Source organism: Acanthaster planci, linkage group LG21, assembly GCF_054643075.1.
Source record: "Acanthaster planci isolate LZ-2023a linkage group LG21, COTS_SCS, whole genome shotgun sequence".
In the NCBI taxonomy this organism is placed as follows: Eukaryota; Metazoa; Echinodermata; class Asteroidea; order Valvatida; family Acanthasteridae; genus Acanthaster; species Acanthaster planci.
Window position 1 is genome coordinate 10643645 of NC_141797.1, and position 20629 is coordinate 10664273.

General features: G+C 41.4%; 1 protein-coding gene across 5 annotated transcripts; it reads right to left on the reverse strand.

The window, feature by feature from the left end:
• Nucleotides 1-87: 87 nt before the first annotated feature.
• Nucleotides 88-19159, reverse strand: LOC110981157 (NXPE family member 3-like). 5 transcript variants are annotated; one of them, XM_087131272.1, is made up of 4 exons: nucleotides 18943-19159; nucleotides 15119-15843; nucleotides 3148-3203; nucleotides 88-592 (listed from the first exon to the last, which is right to left on the reverse strand). In XM_087131272.1, exons 1-4 carry the CDS (start codon nucleotides 19099-19101, stop codon nucleotides 567-569), a joined length of 966 nt encoding a protein of 321 aa, XP_086987398.1. In that variant the 5' UTR covers nucleotides 19102-19159; the 3' UTR covers nucleotides 88-566. The 5 variants fall into 5 exon arrangements, with proteins under 5 accessions (XP_086987398.1, XP_086987399.1, XP_086987397.1 ...); XM_087131273.1 differs by lacking the exon at nucleotides 3148-3203 and adding an exon at nucleotides 14803-14858; XM_087131271.1 differs by lacking the exons at nucleotides 15119-15843; nucleotides 18943-19159 and adding exons at nucleotides 3474-4198; nucleotides 7127-7543.
• Nucleotides 19160-20629: the final 1470 nt, after the last annotated feature.

Genomic DNA, 20629 nt, shown 5'->3' on the forward strand with positions numbered 1-20629 from the left:
CTGACTGCAACAGTACATCCCATTGTTGAAGTTTATTTGTAATATCTGGGAGAAATATATAAGTATTCAGGGAAGCTGGCACAAAGCATCTCTTACGGGCTCCAATCGAGATACGTAATAGGTCAGATTCGTGTATGTAAAGTGAGCCCACATGGTAAAACCGAGGACTGTGTCCCTTCCACCTGGTAGACTGTCAATCAAGTCAATTACAGAATAGATAGTAGTTGTATTAAGCCAGTTACCAAGAATCGGGTAGTAATGAAATCGAAAATCCAGTGTGATGTTGTGGACTTTGTCAAAAGCGTGTCTATGCGTTTGAATAACACCTTCCTCGTCCATACCTTATACCCCGTCATATTGTGACGAAGGTGTCAGACAAGATACACGAACCACTGCCTTATGGTGGAGTCACTGATGAAAAACAAATGCTTATTTCGAAGGCACTCGATAGTTTCCTTTGACTGGCGTTCTCTGGCAAGGCAGACCTTTGACTTCCATAAATCTTTGAAGTAGTATCTGGCGACGTGATTGGTTCGCTTGGATGGAAGACCGGGACTGCAAGGCTGTCAATCCAGACAAGTAGAGTCACTCACTGAAATGAACAAAACATGAAGATCCTGGTTTGAAAGTGAAAAACTGACAGTTTCTTAATAGAGTTTGGCAGTATTACATTCCGTGGAGTTGTTTGTCCTTCAGATAAATGCACTCCCATTAGTTCACTTTATTGACTCTCGTCTTGCAAAGCGTGCAACTTGATTACGCGTTCTGCATCGTTAAAGCGTACTGCAAAGTAAAATAGCTGTTTAATTTAATGGAATAGACTGTAAGTTGAATTCGTGAACGTACAATTCTTTGATTTTAACGTTTTCAAATGAATACACCAGGGGGAATCTGATTGACATCCCCCCGCAAACATGAATTATTACAAAGTCCAAGGGAATATAGACTAGCTTAGGAACAAGAACGAAGACAAAGAAGTGAAATTAGAGAAGAGTAACAAGATGGATGCAGGACGAGAGAATGGGGGTCTAGGGAGAGAGTTGAAGCTTACAACAAGTGAACAACAAAGAGTATGGGGGCCTAGGGAGAGAGTTGAAGCTTACAATAAGTGAACAACAAAGAGTATGGGGGCCTAGGGAAAGAGTTGAAGCTTACAACAAATGAACAACAAAGATTATGGGAGCCTAGGGAGAGATTTGAAGCTTGCAACAAGTGAACAACAAAGAGTATGGGGGCCTAGGGAGAGAGTTGAAGCTTACAACAAATGAACAACAAAGATTATGGGAGCCTAGGGAGAGAGTTGAAGCTTACAACAAGTGAACAACAAAGAGTATGGGGGCCTAGGGAGAGAGTTGAAGCTTACAACAAGTGAACAACAAAGAGTATGGGGGCCTAGGGAGAGAGTTGAAGCTTGCAACAAGTGAACAACAAAGATTATGGGAGCCTAGGGAAAGAGTTGAAGCTTACAACAAGTGAACAACAAGAGAATGGGGGCCTAGGGAGAGAGTTGAAGCTTACAACAAATGAACAACAAGAAGTATGGGAGCCTAGGGAGAGAGTTGAAGCTTACAACAAGTGAACAACAAAGAGAATGGGGGCCTAGGGAGAGAGTTGAAGCTTACAACAAGTGAACAACAAAGAGTATGGGGGCCTAGGGAGAGAGTTGAAGCTTACAATAAGTGAACAACAAAGAGTATGGGGGCCTAGGGAAAGAGTTGAAGCTTACAACAAATGAACAACAAAGAGTATGGGAGCCTAGGGAGAGATTTGAAGCTTGCAACAAGTGAACAACAAAGAGTATGGGGGCCTAGGGAGAGAGTTGAAGCTTACAACAAATGAACAACAAAGATTATGGGAGCCTAGGGAGAGAGTTGAAGCTTGCAACAAGTGAACAACAAAGATTATGGGAGCCTAGGGAAAGAGTTGAAGCTTACAACAAGTGAACAACAAAGATTATGGGAGCCTAAGGAGAGAGTTGAAGCTTACAACAAGTGAACAACAAGAGAATGGGGGCCTAGGGAGAGAGTTGAAGCTTACAACAAATGAACAACAAAGAGTATGGGAGCCTAGGGAGAGAGTTGAAGCTTACAACAAGTGAACAACAAAGAGTATGGGGGCCTAGGGAAAGAGTTGAAGCTTACAACAAATGAACAGCAAAGATTATGGGAGCCTAGGGAGAGATTTGAAGCTTGCAACAAGTGAACAACAAAGAGTATGGGGGCCTAGGGAGAGAGTTGAAGCTTACAACAAGTGAACAACAAAGAGAATGGGGGCCTAGGGAGAGAGTTGAAGCTTACAACAAGTGAACAACAAAGAGAATGGGGACCTAGGGAGAGAGTTGAAGCTTACAACAAATGAACAACAAAGAGTATGGGGGCCTAGGGAGAGAGTTGAAGCTTACAACAAGTGAGCAACAAAGAGAATGGGGGCCTAGGGAGAGAGTTGAAGCTTACAACAAGTGAACAGCAAAGAGAATGGGGGCCTAGGGGGAGAGTTGAAGCTTACAACAAGTGAACAACAAAGAGAATGGGGGCCTAGGGGGAGAGTTGAAGCTTACAACAAGTGAACAGCAAAGAGTATGGGGGCCTAGGGAGAGAGTTGAAGCTTACAACAAGTGAACAGCAAAGCGAATGGGGGCCTAGGGGGAGAGTTGAAGCTTACAACAAGTGAACAACAAAGAGTATGGGGGCCCAGGGAGAGAGTTGAAGCTTACAAGTGAACAACAAAGAGAATGGGGGCCTAGGGAGAGAGTTGAAGCTTACAACAAGTGAAAGACAAATAAAATAATAAAATAAATTTTATAGTAATAAATAATAATAACTATATAATATATAAATAATAAAATGAAATCAGTACTGCCACAAGGTAAAAAATGAATGATTGAACTGTACGATTTTACCACTGAAGCTAATCTCATGGTATGTTTCTTGGCATGGAGTGCAATGTAATTTCAATGCGACTTCATGATTCCAAATCCAGTAATATCGCTTTTTAATCATCATCAGAATCTATAAATTTCTAAGCTTCTAGAAATGTCGCGATAACAAGGGCAACTGTCAAAAGACGTGAGCGGTGGGGTGGGATTTGCAATGTCTTAGATATCCCTTCAGAGCCACCTTATGAATAAAAATTGAAAGGATGAAGTACCTTTAGACATTACTTTGACCGTGCGTACTTTCCCAATGTTCTGCAACATCTCTGGCCTGGAAGAAAAAGAAGCAAATTAAAACAGACATTGTAAAAAAAAGCAAACAAAGCAAACAGTTGGTCGGTCATCACCTCTTGCCAAGAGCGAGTGCTCCTTTATGTATTTATATATATGAAAAATATATACAGGTTATGTAACTGATCTTCATTATATGAACTTTCTTTCTTGAGTTAGCTTTGGTCGATCAGTAGGTTGTGAGCTGTATGCGTTCTTAAATTGAACTTGTCACGGTTAATTTGGCTATCAATAGACAGCCTGTACTCACTTTGATAACGACACTTTTTCGACTTGTAGTGCTTGTTTGAGATAGCTGTTTCCTCTTTCTGCGCTTCCATGATGCTGACTACGTTTGGAGCAGGACAGAGTTTTTGGCTTGAGGCAACACCAAGTTGAACCTATCCTAGGATCAGAAAAATCACAAACTTCTGCTTTCGACGCCAATGACAACCCTTTTGCCGCTTTATCGACGTAAATATCCTTCATAATGTGACACGGTGTCACTTCACTGGTTTTGCCGTCAGTGAATATGGCGTCGTAGGCGAACCTGTAAGGTAGTTGGTCCCTGATTTTACGCACTGAATAAGACTGCTCGGAGCTGAGGACGAACTGTACAAACGGCTCAATTTCCCCGGCCCATTTTAGCGTGAAGAGGGCGGTGTATGAACCGTTACCATGGTCGATCACCTCGTCTGCCGGGGTATTAGCGCGTAGTGAGGCTGTTTGCAGGTAGGGCCACATAAAATCACCTCCACTGGTCTTTGTCTTGTTCGTATTGTCCCTCGCTTCGATGTACAATGCCAGCTGATCACATACATTGTAACTTGCCTTGGGGTACTGGATGTAGAAAAAGGAGTTCCCAGCGATTGTTGGGTTCGAAAGTGTTGCTGGTGTAACATTCGGCAATTTAGCGAGGTAATTGGAGATGATATTTTGTACAGAGCCAAGCATACGTGCGGAGAGCTTTCCTTGAGATGGTTGCGGATTCGACAGCTTTAAAGAAAGAGACAAGTTATTTTTGTAGTGAGACGCCACAAGGAGGCCCGGTCCCATTGTGAAACAGAACGAGCACTGGCACGGGACACGTACAACTTGAAAGACGAAGACAGACTCGGCAGGATATTAGTAGCCTTGATTTATTGGTGACCAGCAACTGTCACAGGCACCCTTACAATTTAGATCCTGGAGTGACAAAAACCCCCATTGCTAAAATAACAAAATAATGAGAGCTTCCATTGATCAACCTGTATCCATATAAACACACTTTACATGTACAGTACATTCACAGACTATAGCACACGTGTATCGTTGCTATCATAGGATACTTAAAAGCAAACGGCAACATCCTTAAACATAACAAATCAATATCACAAACAAAATCAAGAAGTACATGTACTCACTGGGGGTTTCTGTGTAGACTGTACTACACAATCGCCATGGATTATGGCTACACAGACAGACGTGGAAATGGGTGCTACTGACATCAAATATACCCATGCTCTCCGCGTCCCTCTAAAACTCGAACTCCACGTCCGGCCAACCTCGTCAAAGTCTTCGACCGTCTCTTATATTGTCTTGTTTGTACATGTATTCATACGCAAAGAGTTACTTACCAAGTAAGTAACAAAACTCGTGAGATATTGATTTTTGAACAGCTGCAAAAATTAGAGAGATGGCTTCCAAAGCCATAGACAGTGGGAAGTTTTGCAAAATTAACATTAATTTTTTTCCGTAACACAGAAATGAATGTTCCTGTTTATATAGAAAAGAATTCAGCCCATCCAAACATTAACTCTCGAATAACGTAGCCTACATGGACACCGCCATATGTTGCATGTTGCTTGTCACTAACTACCAGCGATAACCGGTTGTTTGTTCCCGGCGTTCGAGCGGCCGACCCACGAACAACAAATCGAGCTGTTCGTGAACATACAGAAACAAGCCGCCCGAACTCAGCCTTAATGTTTGAAAAAGTGCACCGCTCAGGTCACGAAACTCAAAAAAGATGTCCAACAGTCTTCATACATGGAAGAAGAGAACAGGAATGCACAAAAAGTGATTCTAAGCAAAATTCATTTCCTTGTTCCTTTCAAACAATTACGTAACAGCTTGTTCACGGACCATTTCAATTATTTGGCCAGGAAAGGAGCTAGGTATCTAGAACCCTCCTGTAGAATACGGGGTTTCACAATAGTGTGCCTCCTTAGTCACATAATGTAACAGAATGAGCTTCAAGTTTTACGCAGAAATCAATGTCACAGGACGAAATAAAGAAGTCACAATCATTGCTTTTCAATAATGCGTATGTATAGTCAGTAAGGATGGCATCCTTCTGCAGAAACCACTCATGCACATCATTTTGACAAAACAGGTGTTCACTTTGTCATTGGTTGTTTAAAACGTTGTCCTTTCATGGGTCATTTTGGCTTGGTGGAGAGTGCTTTGTGTGTGACTTTTGATTCAGTAACGAAGTTGCTGTGCATGTTAATTTCTTCTTTGTTATAAAGATAATCACTTGCTTTTGGGCATGTGATTAGTAAGGGGTATTGCAGCATACCTGTGTACAAAAATTGTTTATTTCTATGGAGTGAATTTTTATGTGTGGCCTTTGACAAAAATGGCAAGTTTCTTTTGCTGTCCAGTGTGTATTTCATTATTTCTGATCTCTAATGAAGTTTAAATTTACATGGCATATGTACAGCACGAATACAAAATACATTATAGTGGTGTAGTACCTTGCAAACGGTGCGTCAACGTGTATTTGTTTGTGTGTGACATAAAGGTCACAAGAACCCGCGTTGACATAAACTTTGGAACGTACCTCACTTCGGGTTTGAGATAACATTGTGGTCTTATCAGTTGTAGGCCTACAATAATAGTTTCGGTTATCAGTGGTAAATATATAACCACGAATTTTCAAATGTTAAAAATGTTTTCCTTCAGAGGCAGCCATTTTTACAAAAGTCACCTTTCGAAAATCTTTTGTGTTTGATCTGTTTGACAGATACTTCTGTTTGTCTCGTCGTCGTCGTTGTCGTTGTCGTCGTTGTTGTTGTTGGTTGTAATAATTTATTATTGCACTTCCTCTAATCCTGTAAGTGAAGGTCACTTGGCTAGGCCCTAATGCGTGCAAAACCAGAATAGTGCCCAGGGTTTCGTCTACTTTATGGCAAGATAGGAAAGCCAAAATTTGAATAATAATTGTAATCCGAAGGATTTGCCGAGCTTACATTAGTACAAGATGGGAGTGTGTCCGACAGAAAAGCCAGTGACAAGCAAAAGTTGATCCTGTATATGAACCTGATCTGTAATACCGTCCAATCTGTGTTGTGTTATGTGTTTACTGTAGGAGCACTTGGACATCATGGCTGTGAGCCGCGCGCGGTGTATCAACAGTATGAGCAACGCCTATAGAGCAGGTGTTTTATCATGGTCAGATCATAGAGCTCTGTGGTCAGACATCCCCCCGTGCAGTTTGAAAACTGAAACAAAAAAATGAAATCTACTTTTCTAGGTTTATAGCACGCAGTAACTGGATCCGATTGGGTGAAAATTGGCGGACAAATACACGCTGGGCACAAACTCCTAGCCAAAGAGGTTTGTCCCATTCAAAGTATCGATTCTGGACCACACGGTGGAGAGTGTGCTGGTGATATATAGAACGCGTCAATTATGAATACATCATCGTGCGTCGAACAACAATCTGCACGCGTATGTCGTAGATTTATCGAATTTTGGGAGTCAAACTCGTCTACAACAACAAATCCCTCAAAATATGTTGTGAAATCTAATGCCTAGAGTTAAATAAGACAGTAAAAAGCCCAGAGGTATCCGACAAGAGATCTTCATCCTGAAATAACTATCACCTATTGCCTCGACGCAGCCAAAAGAAAATCGTAAAGTTAGCTAGAATGTTCTCACCTGTACATGGCCAGTGGTGAAAAACGACAGCATTAGGTACCCCATACCCGCTAACCCAAGCCACAGTAGCAAACCCCTCATAGAAGGTTTCCTCCTCCACACATTGGTACAGTAATTGGTATCTTTGTAGCCTATGGAAAGTTTGCCGTTGGACGTCATAATTTTCGCCGTGCCCTTTTCACTTCTTGCAGTCGATGGACTAACAGGTTGATTAACGTTGGATAGATCCCAAGAGTACATTCTGTCGGGTCGTTGCATCGCAACACTAGACATATAAATGGTTCTACTGTAAGTAGCGTGGTGACATTTATGTTCGGGTCGTTCATAGATGCACAACCAAGCGTAAAAAAGTTCCATTCATAAATGTAATTTGGTCTGAAATATGTAAATGCCGAGCTTTGGGTTTAACTGAGTACCTTCTTTGGGGCAAGCAGATTCAGTCGCGTTTAGTCTCCTGAGTTGGTCTTAAATGCATATTCAAGACCAGCCAAGCACACCGGGCCTATTTATTCCCTTATTGTTGAACGCGCAATAGGGTGCGTGAACTAATGCAAAACCTTTGGGAACATTTAGCATAAATGTAGAAATTCTGCATCCTGCATAACCCACTGTCATGTGAAAGGCATACTAATTAGTGTTTAGTGGCCAAAACCTAAGAACATAAATCGTAGCTCTGATAACCACAGCATATATTTATGTATTTATGTAGGGCTAATGAATATTAATTAGTGTCTTTAGACGCTCCGCCTTTCTTCTCATTCTATCGGAAGACATGGGCGTGCGAGCGTGGATTAGTGCGCGCCGCCGCAAGCGCTTTTGAAGCTTTGTTTCCAGTGGTTTATCTTTATTATCCAATGTGGTAATGTTAAAAATTATTCACATTTCTCTTTCTCTGAACCAATCGTGTTTTGGGGGCTAGGAAGTCCGAGCATGTCTTAAAAACATAAACTTTGAGGGGATTCATGCACGTAGCTTTTGTGAAACAATGGCAGTTTCTTGATAGAGTTTGCCATTGTCCATTTTGGTCTCCATTTTTTTTGCCAGATAAATCCGCTCCATTAATTCACAAAGTCCAATTGAATAGTGGCTAGTTTAGAAAAAGATCGGATAAAAAGATAGATACGTGAAGTGAGGTGAAGTGAACAGGAGTAGAGGGATAGATGATGTAAAAGAATTGGGACCTAGGGAGAGAGTTGAAGCCTAAAAGAGTGGATTGATTGGAGAAAAGGAAACTACAACAGTTTACAACCACACGACAGAAAATGAATACTATTTAGTAAAACTCTGTTTAAAAAAATAATTACCACGAGGTACAAGTGAATGATTTAACTGTACGATTTCACGGTTGATCTACGGTCCCGTGGTGATGCATCTTTGGAACGGAGCACAGTGTTGGATTTCAATGTGAATTCATGATTCCAAATTCAGTAATGTGGCTTTTCTAAAAAAGGAAACCTCATCTACCTGAAATTATAATCCATTTGTATTATATGTCTTTTCTTCCTTGACGAGGCCTTAAAAAGGGTCGTTGATACTGAAAAAATTCTCCTTCAGATAGAGTCATTTGGAAATAAGAAATACAAAAGCACCGATCCTCTTTTGTTGTTTAGTGGCAAATGTAATACATTTTAACAATTTTGCATGCGGTGTAGGGGTCCAGTGTGTTTGGTACGTACACCAAAATTTGGCCAGTTTAAAGAGAAAACCTAGGAATAATAAAAAAAAACTGGTTAGAAACAGACATGGGATTTACGAGGAACATGGGCATCTGTCGACTGGTTATTTACACGAAATTTCGGTGAAATATATTTGGCAGGGTCATGAGCTTTCACAACAATGGCGTTCGCAGCAAAAACAGTGATAAAAGTACGCTACTTGTGTTTCACGAGCATAGCTGGGCCCACAAACGGAAGTCTATAACCCTCGGGTATCGGTCATATCACTCAGTGCTGCCATGGGCAAATGAACGCAACGTTGCTTTCCGTACTCGTTCCAAGGTTACACAATTACGAGACAGTAGACGTGACACTTCAACTGGGGCATTTAAAGAGCCTTATTTTATCCATCATTATTTTCTCCATCACCAGTGCACTCGATTGTACATTATAGATGCTTGCTTGTGGCATATCACCATTGTCTATGACCATGATATAGCCATCTCCTATTCTAGATACTCCATATATTAGACTGTATTGCTTCGTTCGAAGCATACATTAACAAAATAACATGAGTTACTAACATATGCCCTGGCCTTTGATGTAAGTTCTTTGAATCCTGTCAAATGTTCCCCTTACGTGATACCTGAATTGCATCAACATACATCTGACTATTTTTATGCTTGTAACTCCTCACAACATGGTAACTAACGAATTAACTTCAGTCAATTAGACATGACTGCAACATCCATGACAGTATAGTTGCAAGATCTTTTATTTCGCCAGTCACCAATAAGACCTGCACAGGGGAACGTTTTCCGTTCTATGGTTCTCAAATCTTTTTGCAATAGAGGGAGGGTGGGTCAGTGTAAAACAAAATAGTCATCCATGCTGTCATATAGCAGGTAACTGAATAAAACAGGCCAAGTGCACTATGTATACTTTCGCTAGTAAGCCATGACAATCCAGACAAAACCAAAACAAGTGTTTACACTTTTGCAAGCAAAATAAAGGTCGGATTATTTCATCAGTATAGTTCATCAGAAGAAGGGGCAGGATACGCAGGTATTTTAAGCCTTTGATGTTCAACGTGTGCAGCCGTTTTAAGACAGATCCCGTGGGCAGGTATTTTACCAGTATTTAGTTACTTTACGACTACTTTACCCGATTCCAAGATTTTCTGGCCCTACACTGAGAATGCACTGCCGGCCCTGATTATTTTCGGACTTACTTTTTTTGTTCTGAAAAATATTTGAAAGGCAATTGTTGAAGACTTGTTTATTGTTTTCTTTTATATGGATATTCAGTGAATTTATGCAGTTTCATTATGAAAAAAACCTGCTACACACTGATGACAACGCCCCGCTGTAAACTAACAGCTCATCAGAATTGGACAATAGAGCTTTACGGTCAACCATGTTCTCCCCCTCCCTGTGTTTTTATTATTGAGGGGAGTGGCTTGCAGTAATCGATTGTGATAAGGGGAAAATTGCTGGAAAGAAAAGGGCTGGGCAAAAAACCCCAGGCCGTGAGATTCTGACCACTTTGTGGAGAGTGTGCTCTCAATGTTCACCATACGTCAATTGTGAATACACACAAATAGGTGAAGAAAACATTTCATGGCTAAGTTGTCGACGTGGTGTTGGACTCTCGTACAAGTATACAATCCCTCAAAATATTACGTATAATCTCAAGCCAAGAGTTTGGTAAGTCAACGAAAAAACTGTCAAAATTGCCTCATCGATTGGTATCCAGAAAGGTCGTTAATTCATGAGAAAATGTTCTTACCTTCACATGGCCAGTGGTGAAATACGTTACTATAAGGTACGCCATACCCACTAACACAAGCCACATTATCAAACCTCTCATGGATGGTTTCCTTCTCCAGACATGTGCACTATTGTTCAAATCTTTGACGTCGATGGAACTCATGTTTTTTGCCATTTTTTCACTTCTTATGAGGGATACGACTAGCGCAAATCCCCGGCCCGACACAAATCCAAGCACCAAAGAACAGACTTTCCGCAGCTTACATATTCGGGACCGCGGCGAGCCTTTCACGGCGTTTGCGTTTACAGTGTTTCACTGCGCGTATCTAGTCCTCCATCGAACACTCTCGCCATCAGAGGAATATGATTATAGTTACGATGCACTACAGTATACGTGCCCATCAGACAGAAAATAATAGCGCCATCTGGTGTCAGTCAATTAGATTTTTGCTTTTCGTGTTTCACTGGCAATTCAACATTATCAGAGCTACCCATGCGAATTCTAGTATTCATCTTTCTCCCAAAACACCCCCAAAATAATAATTAAATCATGCACACAGCTCTGAACCTAGTCAAACGCATCTATGCAATACAGACCCCCATTCTAGGTTTTTGGGAAGGAAATGCCCCGAGTTGGAGGCAACAAGTCCCGAACTCGGCATTTATAGGAACAATTCTGTGATCGGTCCTGGCACCTTTAATTATAAACACACCGCGAAGATCACGAAGATGAATGAGCTCAAGTGTATAAAATCCACCCATCTAGTACAATGCACCAATCACAGCGAGCACTGAAAGATCATGGTCAGTAGACCTTCTACGATGACATGGGTTTTAAATGCCTACCATTCGACAGAAGCAGTCTTTTCCACACCGGCACTTTTTGTCACGGTCCAAATCGGGCCATTGGGGTAGCGACATCGAAAATAATATTTTGCAAAAACAGCACCTTTGCACCTAAAAATACGATGTCCCCGTTTTGTTTTAGCTCAAAGTTTGAGTAATGAACTGTATTTTCCCTGCCTGGATGACATCACTGCAACAGTGCCCTCATTTGTAACCGATGCAAGGGAAAATAAGCGATGTCCGTATATGAAACTCATATGTCATCTAAGGGTTATGCATTCGACAATTAAATAGATGTTGAAGTCTACAAAAATTACTTATTGTGAAAGTTCTTGTGCTTGTTGTGGATAAGGTGTGGAGAAAGTCTGACCCTCAGTAGATGCCACTCCACACGGTGAGCGACCAGAGGAAAAGCAATTGTTATGGCCTGCGGGGCTTGAGAGTATCCGGCATGTGAGCGGACAGCAGGTGGTGGGGACAATCCTTTGATCCGGAGGACACAAGAACACCAGCTTAATTTGTTTCCAAAATGTACCTTTATTGGTCCATTGACAACTTGGAGATGAGAACGAAATCCACTCCAAGCAAGACAACCAATAAACACAAACCAATCAGTCGAAGACTGAGAAGCAACATGTTACGTTTCTTTTATTATAAAATATTGGATACAATGGCGATTTATACGATTGTATAACAATCGAAACCGTTTCGACTTACTCGATAGGCAGTGTATGACTTTGAGATGCTGGTGGCAGCAAACATACCGGTCCTTTTTAAAGGTATTTCGCATGCTCAGAACTTTGCACGCATGCTCCAAACTTCGCACGCATGCTCAAAACAACACACGTATGCCCAGAACTGCTAAAATGGACCGGTATGCTTGTCGCCACCAAGCGTCTCAAAGCCTCCCATTCTTCAAATCTGCCCTATTCAGCACTGGGTAGATGATACTGCGCAGACGGCACATTACCTCAATCAACGCTGTCCCGCAGACCTCCACCCCAGAGAGCCACGTAACTACCTTCCAGGTAGACACGCGTACTAAAGACGAATGCACGCATGCTACTGGGATACTGCCTATAGGTTAACTGTTAACCCAGAGGAGGGTGAAAACTGTAACTACCCAATAGTTTAGATTGTTTCAACCCAATTTACGTGATACAAATTAAGTTCTGGCTTGTTTGGGCCAAACAGTGAATAATATCCACTGGTTTGAAGGTAAGAAAGGAAACAGAAAGTAATTCTCATCCCCAAATTGGGTTAATACAGCCCATGTTTGGGTAGTTCCAGTTTTCACTCTTCCTTGGGTTTGAATTTAACCCAGGCAATTTTTCAGTGATAAACCTATTAGACTAATTAATAAATCGCAAATGTTCCGCATGAAAAGAGTAAAGTTAGGCCTGGTATTAGATAATAGGTGAATTAAAATTGTTTTTAATTAAGCAGCTCATAAAAACGACGCCAGCAGAAGAGCACGATTCACTACACACGATTCACTCTCTGCAAATGAAATTCAGTACCATCTTGATCTCTTCTCTTATAACCAGTTCACAGGGATGAACGTCATATTCACCTCTGGGACTTACAGTCATGTCCCAGACGTCAATGACGGTGACACCAGGAATTTCCGCGAAAAATGCCCTCATCATTTGGTCAAGATCGTAGGACAACAGCTCGGTGATTTCGGGCGTGTAAGGTAAAATGCCCGTGTTCGCTGACTTGATTATAACGGTAGCTTTTCCAGCACTTCTCTCTTGAAGGCGTATCATGGCATCTCTTATGGGCTCCAATCGAGATAAGTAATAAGTCAGATTCGTGTATGTAAAGTGAGCCCACATGGTAAAACCGAGCACTGTGTCCCTTCCACCTGGTAGCCTGTCAATCAAGTCAATTGCAGAATAGATAGTAGTTGTATTAAGCCAGTTACCAAGAATCGGGTAGTAATGAAATCGAAAATCCAGTGTGATGTTGTGGACTTTGTCAAAAGCGTGTCTATGCATTTGAATAACATCTTCCTTGGTCCATATCTTATACTCTGTCATATTTTGCCCAAGGTGTGAGACAAGATACAAAAACCACTGCCTTATGGTGGAGTCACCGATGAAAAACAAATGCTTATTTCGAAGGCACTCGATAGTTTCCTTTAGCTGGAGTTCTCTGGCAATGCAGACCTTTGACTTCCATAAATCTTTGAAGTAGTATCCGGCGGCGCGGTTTGCTCGCTTGGGTGGAAGACCGGAATTGCAAGGCGGTAAATCCAGACAAGCAGAGTCACTCACTGAAATGAACAAAATATGTAGGTCCTGGTTTGAAGTTTTTGTGAAACAATGGCAGTTTCTTGATAGAGTTCGGCATTACATTCCGTGGAGTTTCAAATGTTTGTCAATCTGATGAATGCACTAGTTCACTTAATTGACTCTCGTCTTGCGACAGGTGGAAAAAGAGAATCGGGACCTGGGGAGAGAGTTGAAGCTTACAACAAGTGAACAACAAAGAGAATGGGAGCCTAGGGAGAGAGTTGAAGCTTACAACAAGTGAACAACAAAGAGTATGGGGGCCTAGGGAGAGAGTTGAAGCTTACAACAAGTGAACAACAAAGAGAATGGGGGTCTAGGGAGAGAGTTGAAGCTTACAACAAGTGAACAACAAAGAGAATGGGGGTCTAGGGAGAGAGTTGAAGCTTACAACAAGTGAGCAACAAAGAGAATGGGAGCCTAGGGAGAGAGTTGAAGCTTACAACAAGTGAACAACAAAGAGTATGGGGACCTAGGGAGAGAGTTGAAGCTTACAACAAGTGAACAACAAAGAGAATGGGGGCCTAGGGAGAGAGTTGAAGCTTACAACAAGTGAGCAACAAAGAGTGAGTTGGTTGGGGAAAAGGAAACTTTACAACAGTTTAAAACGATGCGACAGAAAATAAACACACTATTTCGCACAAACTCCCGTTAAAATATCAGTACTGCCACAAGGTAAAAAATGAATGATTGAACCGTACGATTTTACCACTGAAGCTAATCTCAATTTATGTTTCTTGGCATAGAATGCAATGTAATTTCAATGCGACTTCATGATTTCAAATCCAGTAATACCGCTTTTTAATCAGAAGAAGTCCTTTCCATCACTGTTCTGTTCTTCCTGAATAAGGCCTTGGTAAGGGTCGTTGATACCGAAAAGAAAAAACGCCCACTGAGATAGTGATTTAGAAGTAAGAAATACAAAAGCACCAACACCTTTTTTGTTTAAATTCGCACATCATCATACAAGAATCTATAAATTTCTAAGCTTCTAGAAATGTCGCGATAACAAGGGCAACTGTCAAAAGACGTGAGCGGTTGGGTGAAATTTGCAATGTCTTAGATATCCCTTCAGAGCCACCTTATGAATAAAAATTGAAAGGATGAAGTACCTTTAGACATTACTTTGACCGTGCGCACTTTTCCAATGTTCTGCAACATCTCTGGCCTGGAAGAAAAAGAAGCAAATTAAAACAGGCATTGTAAGAAAAAGCAATCAAAACAAACAGTTGGTCGGGTCATCACCTCTTGCCAAGAGCGAGTGCTCCTTTATGTATTTATATATATGAAAAATATATACAGGTTATGTAACTGATCTTCATTACATGAACTTTCTTTCTTGAGTAAGCTTTGGTCGATCAGTAGGTTGAGAGCTGTATGCGTTCTTAAAGTGAACTTGTCATGATACAGTTGCCTATCAATACTCACTTTGCTAACGACACTTTTTCGTCTTGCAGCGCTTGTTGAAGATAACTGTTTCCTCTTTCTATGTTACCACGATGCTGACTACGATTGGAGCAGGACAGAGTTTTGGGCTTGAGGCAATACCAAGTCGAACCTATCCTAGGGTCAGAAAAATCACAAACTTCTGCTTTCGACGCCAATGACAACTCTTTCGCCGCTTTATCGACGTAGATGTCTTTCGTAATGTGACACGGCGTCACTTCAATGGTTTTGCCGTCAGTGAACATGGCATCGTAAGCGAACCTATAAGGTATTCGGTCCCTGATTTTACGCACTGAATAAGACTGCTCGGAGCTGAGGACGAACCGTACAAACGGCTCAATTTCCCCGGCCCAGTTTAGCGTGAAGAGGGCGGCGTATGAACCGTTACCATGGTCGATCAGCTCGTCTGCCGGGGTACTAGCGCATAGTGAGGCTGTTTGCAGGTAGGGCCACATAAAATCACCTCCTCTGGTCTTCGTCTTGTTCGTATTGTCCCTCGCTTCGATGTACAACGCCAGCTGATCACATACATTGTAACTTGCCTTGGGGTACTGGATGTAGAAAAAGGAGTACCCAGCGACTGTTGGGTTCGAAAGTGTTGCTGGTGTAACATTCGGCAATTTAGCGAGGTAATTGGAGATGATATTTTGTACAGAGCCAAGCATACGTGTGGAGAACTTTCTTTGAGATGGTTGTGGATTTGACAACTGCAAAGAAAAAGACAAGTTATTTTTAAATGCACGTAGTTTCGAAAAGAAGAGAAGGGCGACGTTGAAGAAAGGGCAAAATTTTGGGTACTGGAGAGTCAATTTCCCCATGCTCTTTTTCACTGGGCGGGAGGGGGGTTAGGGGTGACGCCCCTTCCCCAAGATTGTCTGATAAACTTTGCCTTAAACAGAGTCCCATCCGAAGTTTTCATCAGCGGTTTTTGTGCCTGGTACATAGAAAACTTTTAATAAAAGAATGGGCTTTTGATGCTTAGTCGTGGTTTAGCACTAACTATTGATTTCATTTATTTATTTGTCATCGCGAACAGGATGGTTCCAAGGTCATTTCTTTTCGTTTCCGTACCAGCAAATGTTCGAGGAAAGTAGTAACATACTAGTGCTTGTTGTATGTAGCCGAAAAAAGAGATACGGTTATTAACTATTAATTAATTATATGCACCGAGCGGAAGCACCACTTCATTGGGTGAAAAGAGCTACGTTGGTTGGGAGTGTTCATTTTTTTGGTAGCGATGCGACTGTAACGCTTGCGTTTCATAGTCGTTCGTGAACATTGCCCAGTTACTACCAAAAAAGCCTCCGTTGCTGAGGAATAACGCCCTCTCTTGGCCCAGCTCGAGGCTCGACTTTTGGTGATGACCCGACGTAGAGCGGAGTTGATATACTGGGGATCCAATTCTTTCTAATTACGTAATTAAAAAAACATTTTTCGGCCAAATGCAAAAACCTCCTGTTAATTTGTACCTCTGTAGATGCTGAACAGCCTGGTGTAGTCACCTTTAGCATGGGGACTTCCCCTGAGCTGAATAATTCTTTTTTCAGAGTCTGCCTTCAGCCAAGTTCCATATTCTTGGAGGAATTTCATCCGGGCCTGCCATTTACACCTCAAATGAGGTATATTCAATGACGGGGCATAGTTTCAGTGTCAGGTTGAGGATCTAGCTGAGGCGTATCAATACCGTGGATTGCTTATTAAAAACAGCCAAATTAGTGATTTAATTTGAAGCTTCAGCCACCTTTTCTGGATCAGTTGTGATTTCCCCTTCAATTTACAAGCAATTATTTGCCAAGTCATCATTTCTGCGGGCCCTTCCAAACTCCCAAATTTCTTAGGGTTACTATCAATGTTACTTGCGATGTTTATAATGTAATCATTACATTTTAAAGGCAATTTTAAAGCATCTTTCGCGTTTTCTTAACCTCACGTGTGATCCGACAAGACGATTTTCGGGTGCCTCCTAACATCTTGTGTAGAATGCTGAAATCGAGCATATTGAGTAATAAGTGTTTGCCAGATAACCAGGGTTTTTGTATTTTATCCTCTCAAAACCACACCATTTAGGTAAGCACCTGCATATTTAAGTCATTTGGGAATTTACTCTAAAATAAATTCGGGAAGCTGTCTTAGTTAAACATTGGCAGTTAGAAACAATGGCCTCGTGATCACGTATGTCGGGAATAATATCAACATTTGGGACGCTAAAAAGGTTGGTGAAAATAACTGATTTAAGATATTGCTAGGTATGTTGGGTGTTCTGGTAGATGCTAAAAATCAAACCCTCAAACGAGGAAATACCTTGTGAAAAATGTTTACTTAGGAGCTGGCTGAGTTTCCAAGCTTTTGTATGTTGGGCCTTGGCATTATTTTGTTATTTTGAATGGACAATTCAGTCAGGTGCACGCATGCCCTTGAATGTGTAACAATTGGTGTGTAACCAAAACATAAAAGAGGGTTTGTTCCTACCAGTTCGCGCACAGATGTCAATCCACCGAGAAAAGATAAACCTTTTGAAATGCACGGCTGGTTTTCAATACACGGGTCATGTCTAATGCACTAGGGCCTATTTTTGTTTGAAACGGGTTACCTGCCATTTTGCTATCTGCTTATATGCCACTGGGCTCATGAATAATTGCAGCTAAAGCCGAGCCATTTTGAAGTCAAAATAATATGCCTCCAAGTCACGCCTTTCCTTTAGAATCATTACTTGATTTACAACACTGGACAGCAAAAGAAACTTGCCATTTATGTCAAAGGCCACATATAAAAATTAACTCCGTTGAAATAAACAATTTCTGTACACAGGTATGCTGCAATACCCCTTACAAGGCTTAATCACATACCCCAAAGCAAGTGATAATGTTTATAACAAAAGGAGAAATTGTACAGCGACTTGGTTACTGAATCAAAAGTCACACAATGTAATAGAATGAGCCTTAAGTTTTACGCAGAAATCAATGTCACAAGACGAAATGAAGACGTCACAATCATTACTTTTCAGTAATATGTATGCATAGTCAGTAAGGATGACATCCCTTTACAGAAACCACTCATGCACATCATTTTAACAAAACAGGTGTTCACTTTGTCATTGGTTGTTTAAAACGTTGTCCATTCATGGGTCATTTTTGCTTGGTGGAGAGAGTGCCAAGTTTACATTAGTACAAGATGGGAGTGTGTCCTACAGAAAAGCCAGTGTCAAGCAAAAGTTGATCCTGTATATAAACCTGATCTGTAATACCGTCCAATGTGTGTTGTGTTATGTGTTTACTGTAAGAACACTTGGACATCATGGCTTTGAGCCGTGCGCAGTGTATCAACAGTATGAGCAACGCCTATAGAGCAGGTGTTTTATCATGGTCAGATCATAGAGCTCTGTGGTCAGACATCCCACTGTACAGTTTGAAAACTGAAACAAAAATGAAATCTACTCTGCTAGGTTTATAGCACGCAGTAACTGGATCTGATTGGGTGGAAATTGGCGGACAGATACACGCTGGGCACAAACTCCTAGCCAAAGAGGTTTGTCAAAGTATCGATTCTGGACCACACGATGGAGAGTGTGCTGGTGATATACAGAACGCGTCAATTATGAATACATCATCGTGCGTCGAATTCTGGGAGTCAAACTCGTCTACAACAACAAATCCCTCAAAATATGTTTTGAAATCTCAGGCCAAGAGTTAAATAAGACAGTAAAAAAAAAGAGGTATCCGACAAGAGATCTTCATCCTGAAATAACTATCATCAATTTCCTCGACGCAGCCACAAGAAAATCGTAAAGTTAGCTAGAATGTTCTCACCTGTACATGGCCAGTGGTGAAAAACGACAGCATTAGGTACCCCATACCCGCTAACCCAAGCCACAGTAGCAAACCCCTCATAGAAGGTTTCCTCCTCCACACATTGGTACAGTAATTGGTATCTTTGTAGCCTATGGAAAGTTTGCCGTTGGACGTCATAATTTTCGCCGTGCCTTTTCACTTGCAGTCGATGGACTAACAGGTTGATTAACGTTGGATAGATAGTACACTCTGTAGGGTCGTTGCATTGCAACACTAGACATATAAATGGTTCAACTTTAAGTAGCGTGGTGACATGTTCGGGTCGTTCATGGATGCACAGCCAAGCGTAAAAAAATTCGATTCATAAATGTAATTTGGTCTGAAATATGTAAATGCCGAGCTTTGGGTTTAACTGAGTACCTTCTTTGGGGCAAGCAGATTCAGTCGCGTTTATTCTCCTGAGTTGGTCTTAAATGCATATTTAAGCCCAGCCAAGCACATAAGGCCTATTTATTCCCTTATTATTGAACGCGCAATAAGTAGTAGGAGAGGCACAGTTCTGGACCACACGCCCTTTTCACCCCCTTTCACCCATCGCACTCACTGGGGATTCCCACTCACCTTTTGAACCCGACGCCGCTCGCTTCGCTCGCTGTAAACAACTCGTGACTAGCGCCGGGGATTTCCACTTCACTGACCTTGAACTTTTGACCCCGGCTGTAAACAACTCGTGACTGGCACTCACTCACAAACAAGTCGAGACTTGCCCATTATAAAAAAAAAACCGAAAAAACAATAACAAAAATACATAAAAATAAATGGTAGATAAAACTACAAAAGTGAATTGTTATTTTTGCAAAGACACGAGAAATTCGATCGACTTGATAGATTCGTACGATTGCTTTCGTTGTTTAAATTCCAAAAGTATACGCAAATGCATCGATTGTAAAGAATGCCACAATTGTCATGAATGTCAAGACTGCGTCAGATGTAAGGACTGCTCCACCAGCGACGATTGCGGTAGATGTATAAATTGCGTGGCTTGTTTTAATCCATACGACTGCAGAAATTCAAATGCCTTGGACAGTTGCCAGGACTGTTACGAGTGAGCCCATTGTATCGAATGTTTTGGTTGTACCTACAGCACCTGCTGCGTAAATTGTGTCGAGTTGGAAGGAATGGATCACGTGGTGCTCGTAGACGGCAATCATAAAAAGTTGAGGCACGCGCGAGAGAACGAGTCACTGCCCGATTCATCGACTAAACTCGACGCGGACTTATATAAAATTGGACTAATTATTAAATATGACTCTGACGTCGAACATTTAATTAAAGTAGAAATCTCGCCCGAATAAAAATGAGAAAAATTTTAGAAACCTAATTATAAATAGAACATGTCAACTCAAATATATATCGTCTCAAATGACCACGAACGTCTAAATGCCGGCAACAAAAACCCAAAAATTACCTATGGGCCCTTTGACTCTGAAAATTTAGTCATTTTAAGACCAACAAAGTGTTCTTCTAAGATCGCTTATCACCACGAGGGGCAAAACAAACGACTGTTGATTAGACTCGAACACCCTTGTTACGGAGTCAACCCAGTTTACAAATATGGTACTAAGGAACCTACTGGTCAAGATCAAATTTGTTATCAGATATCTCCCGAGACCGAGTCGTTGCTATTTCGTGTAAATGACGAAGT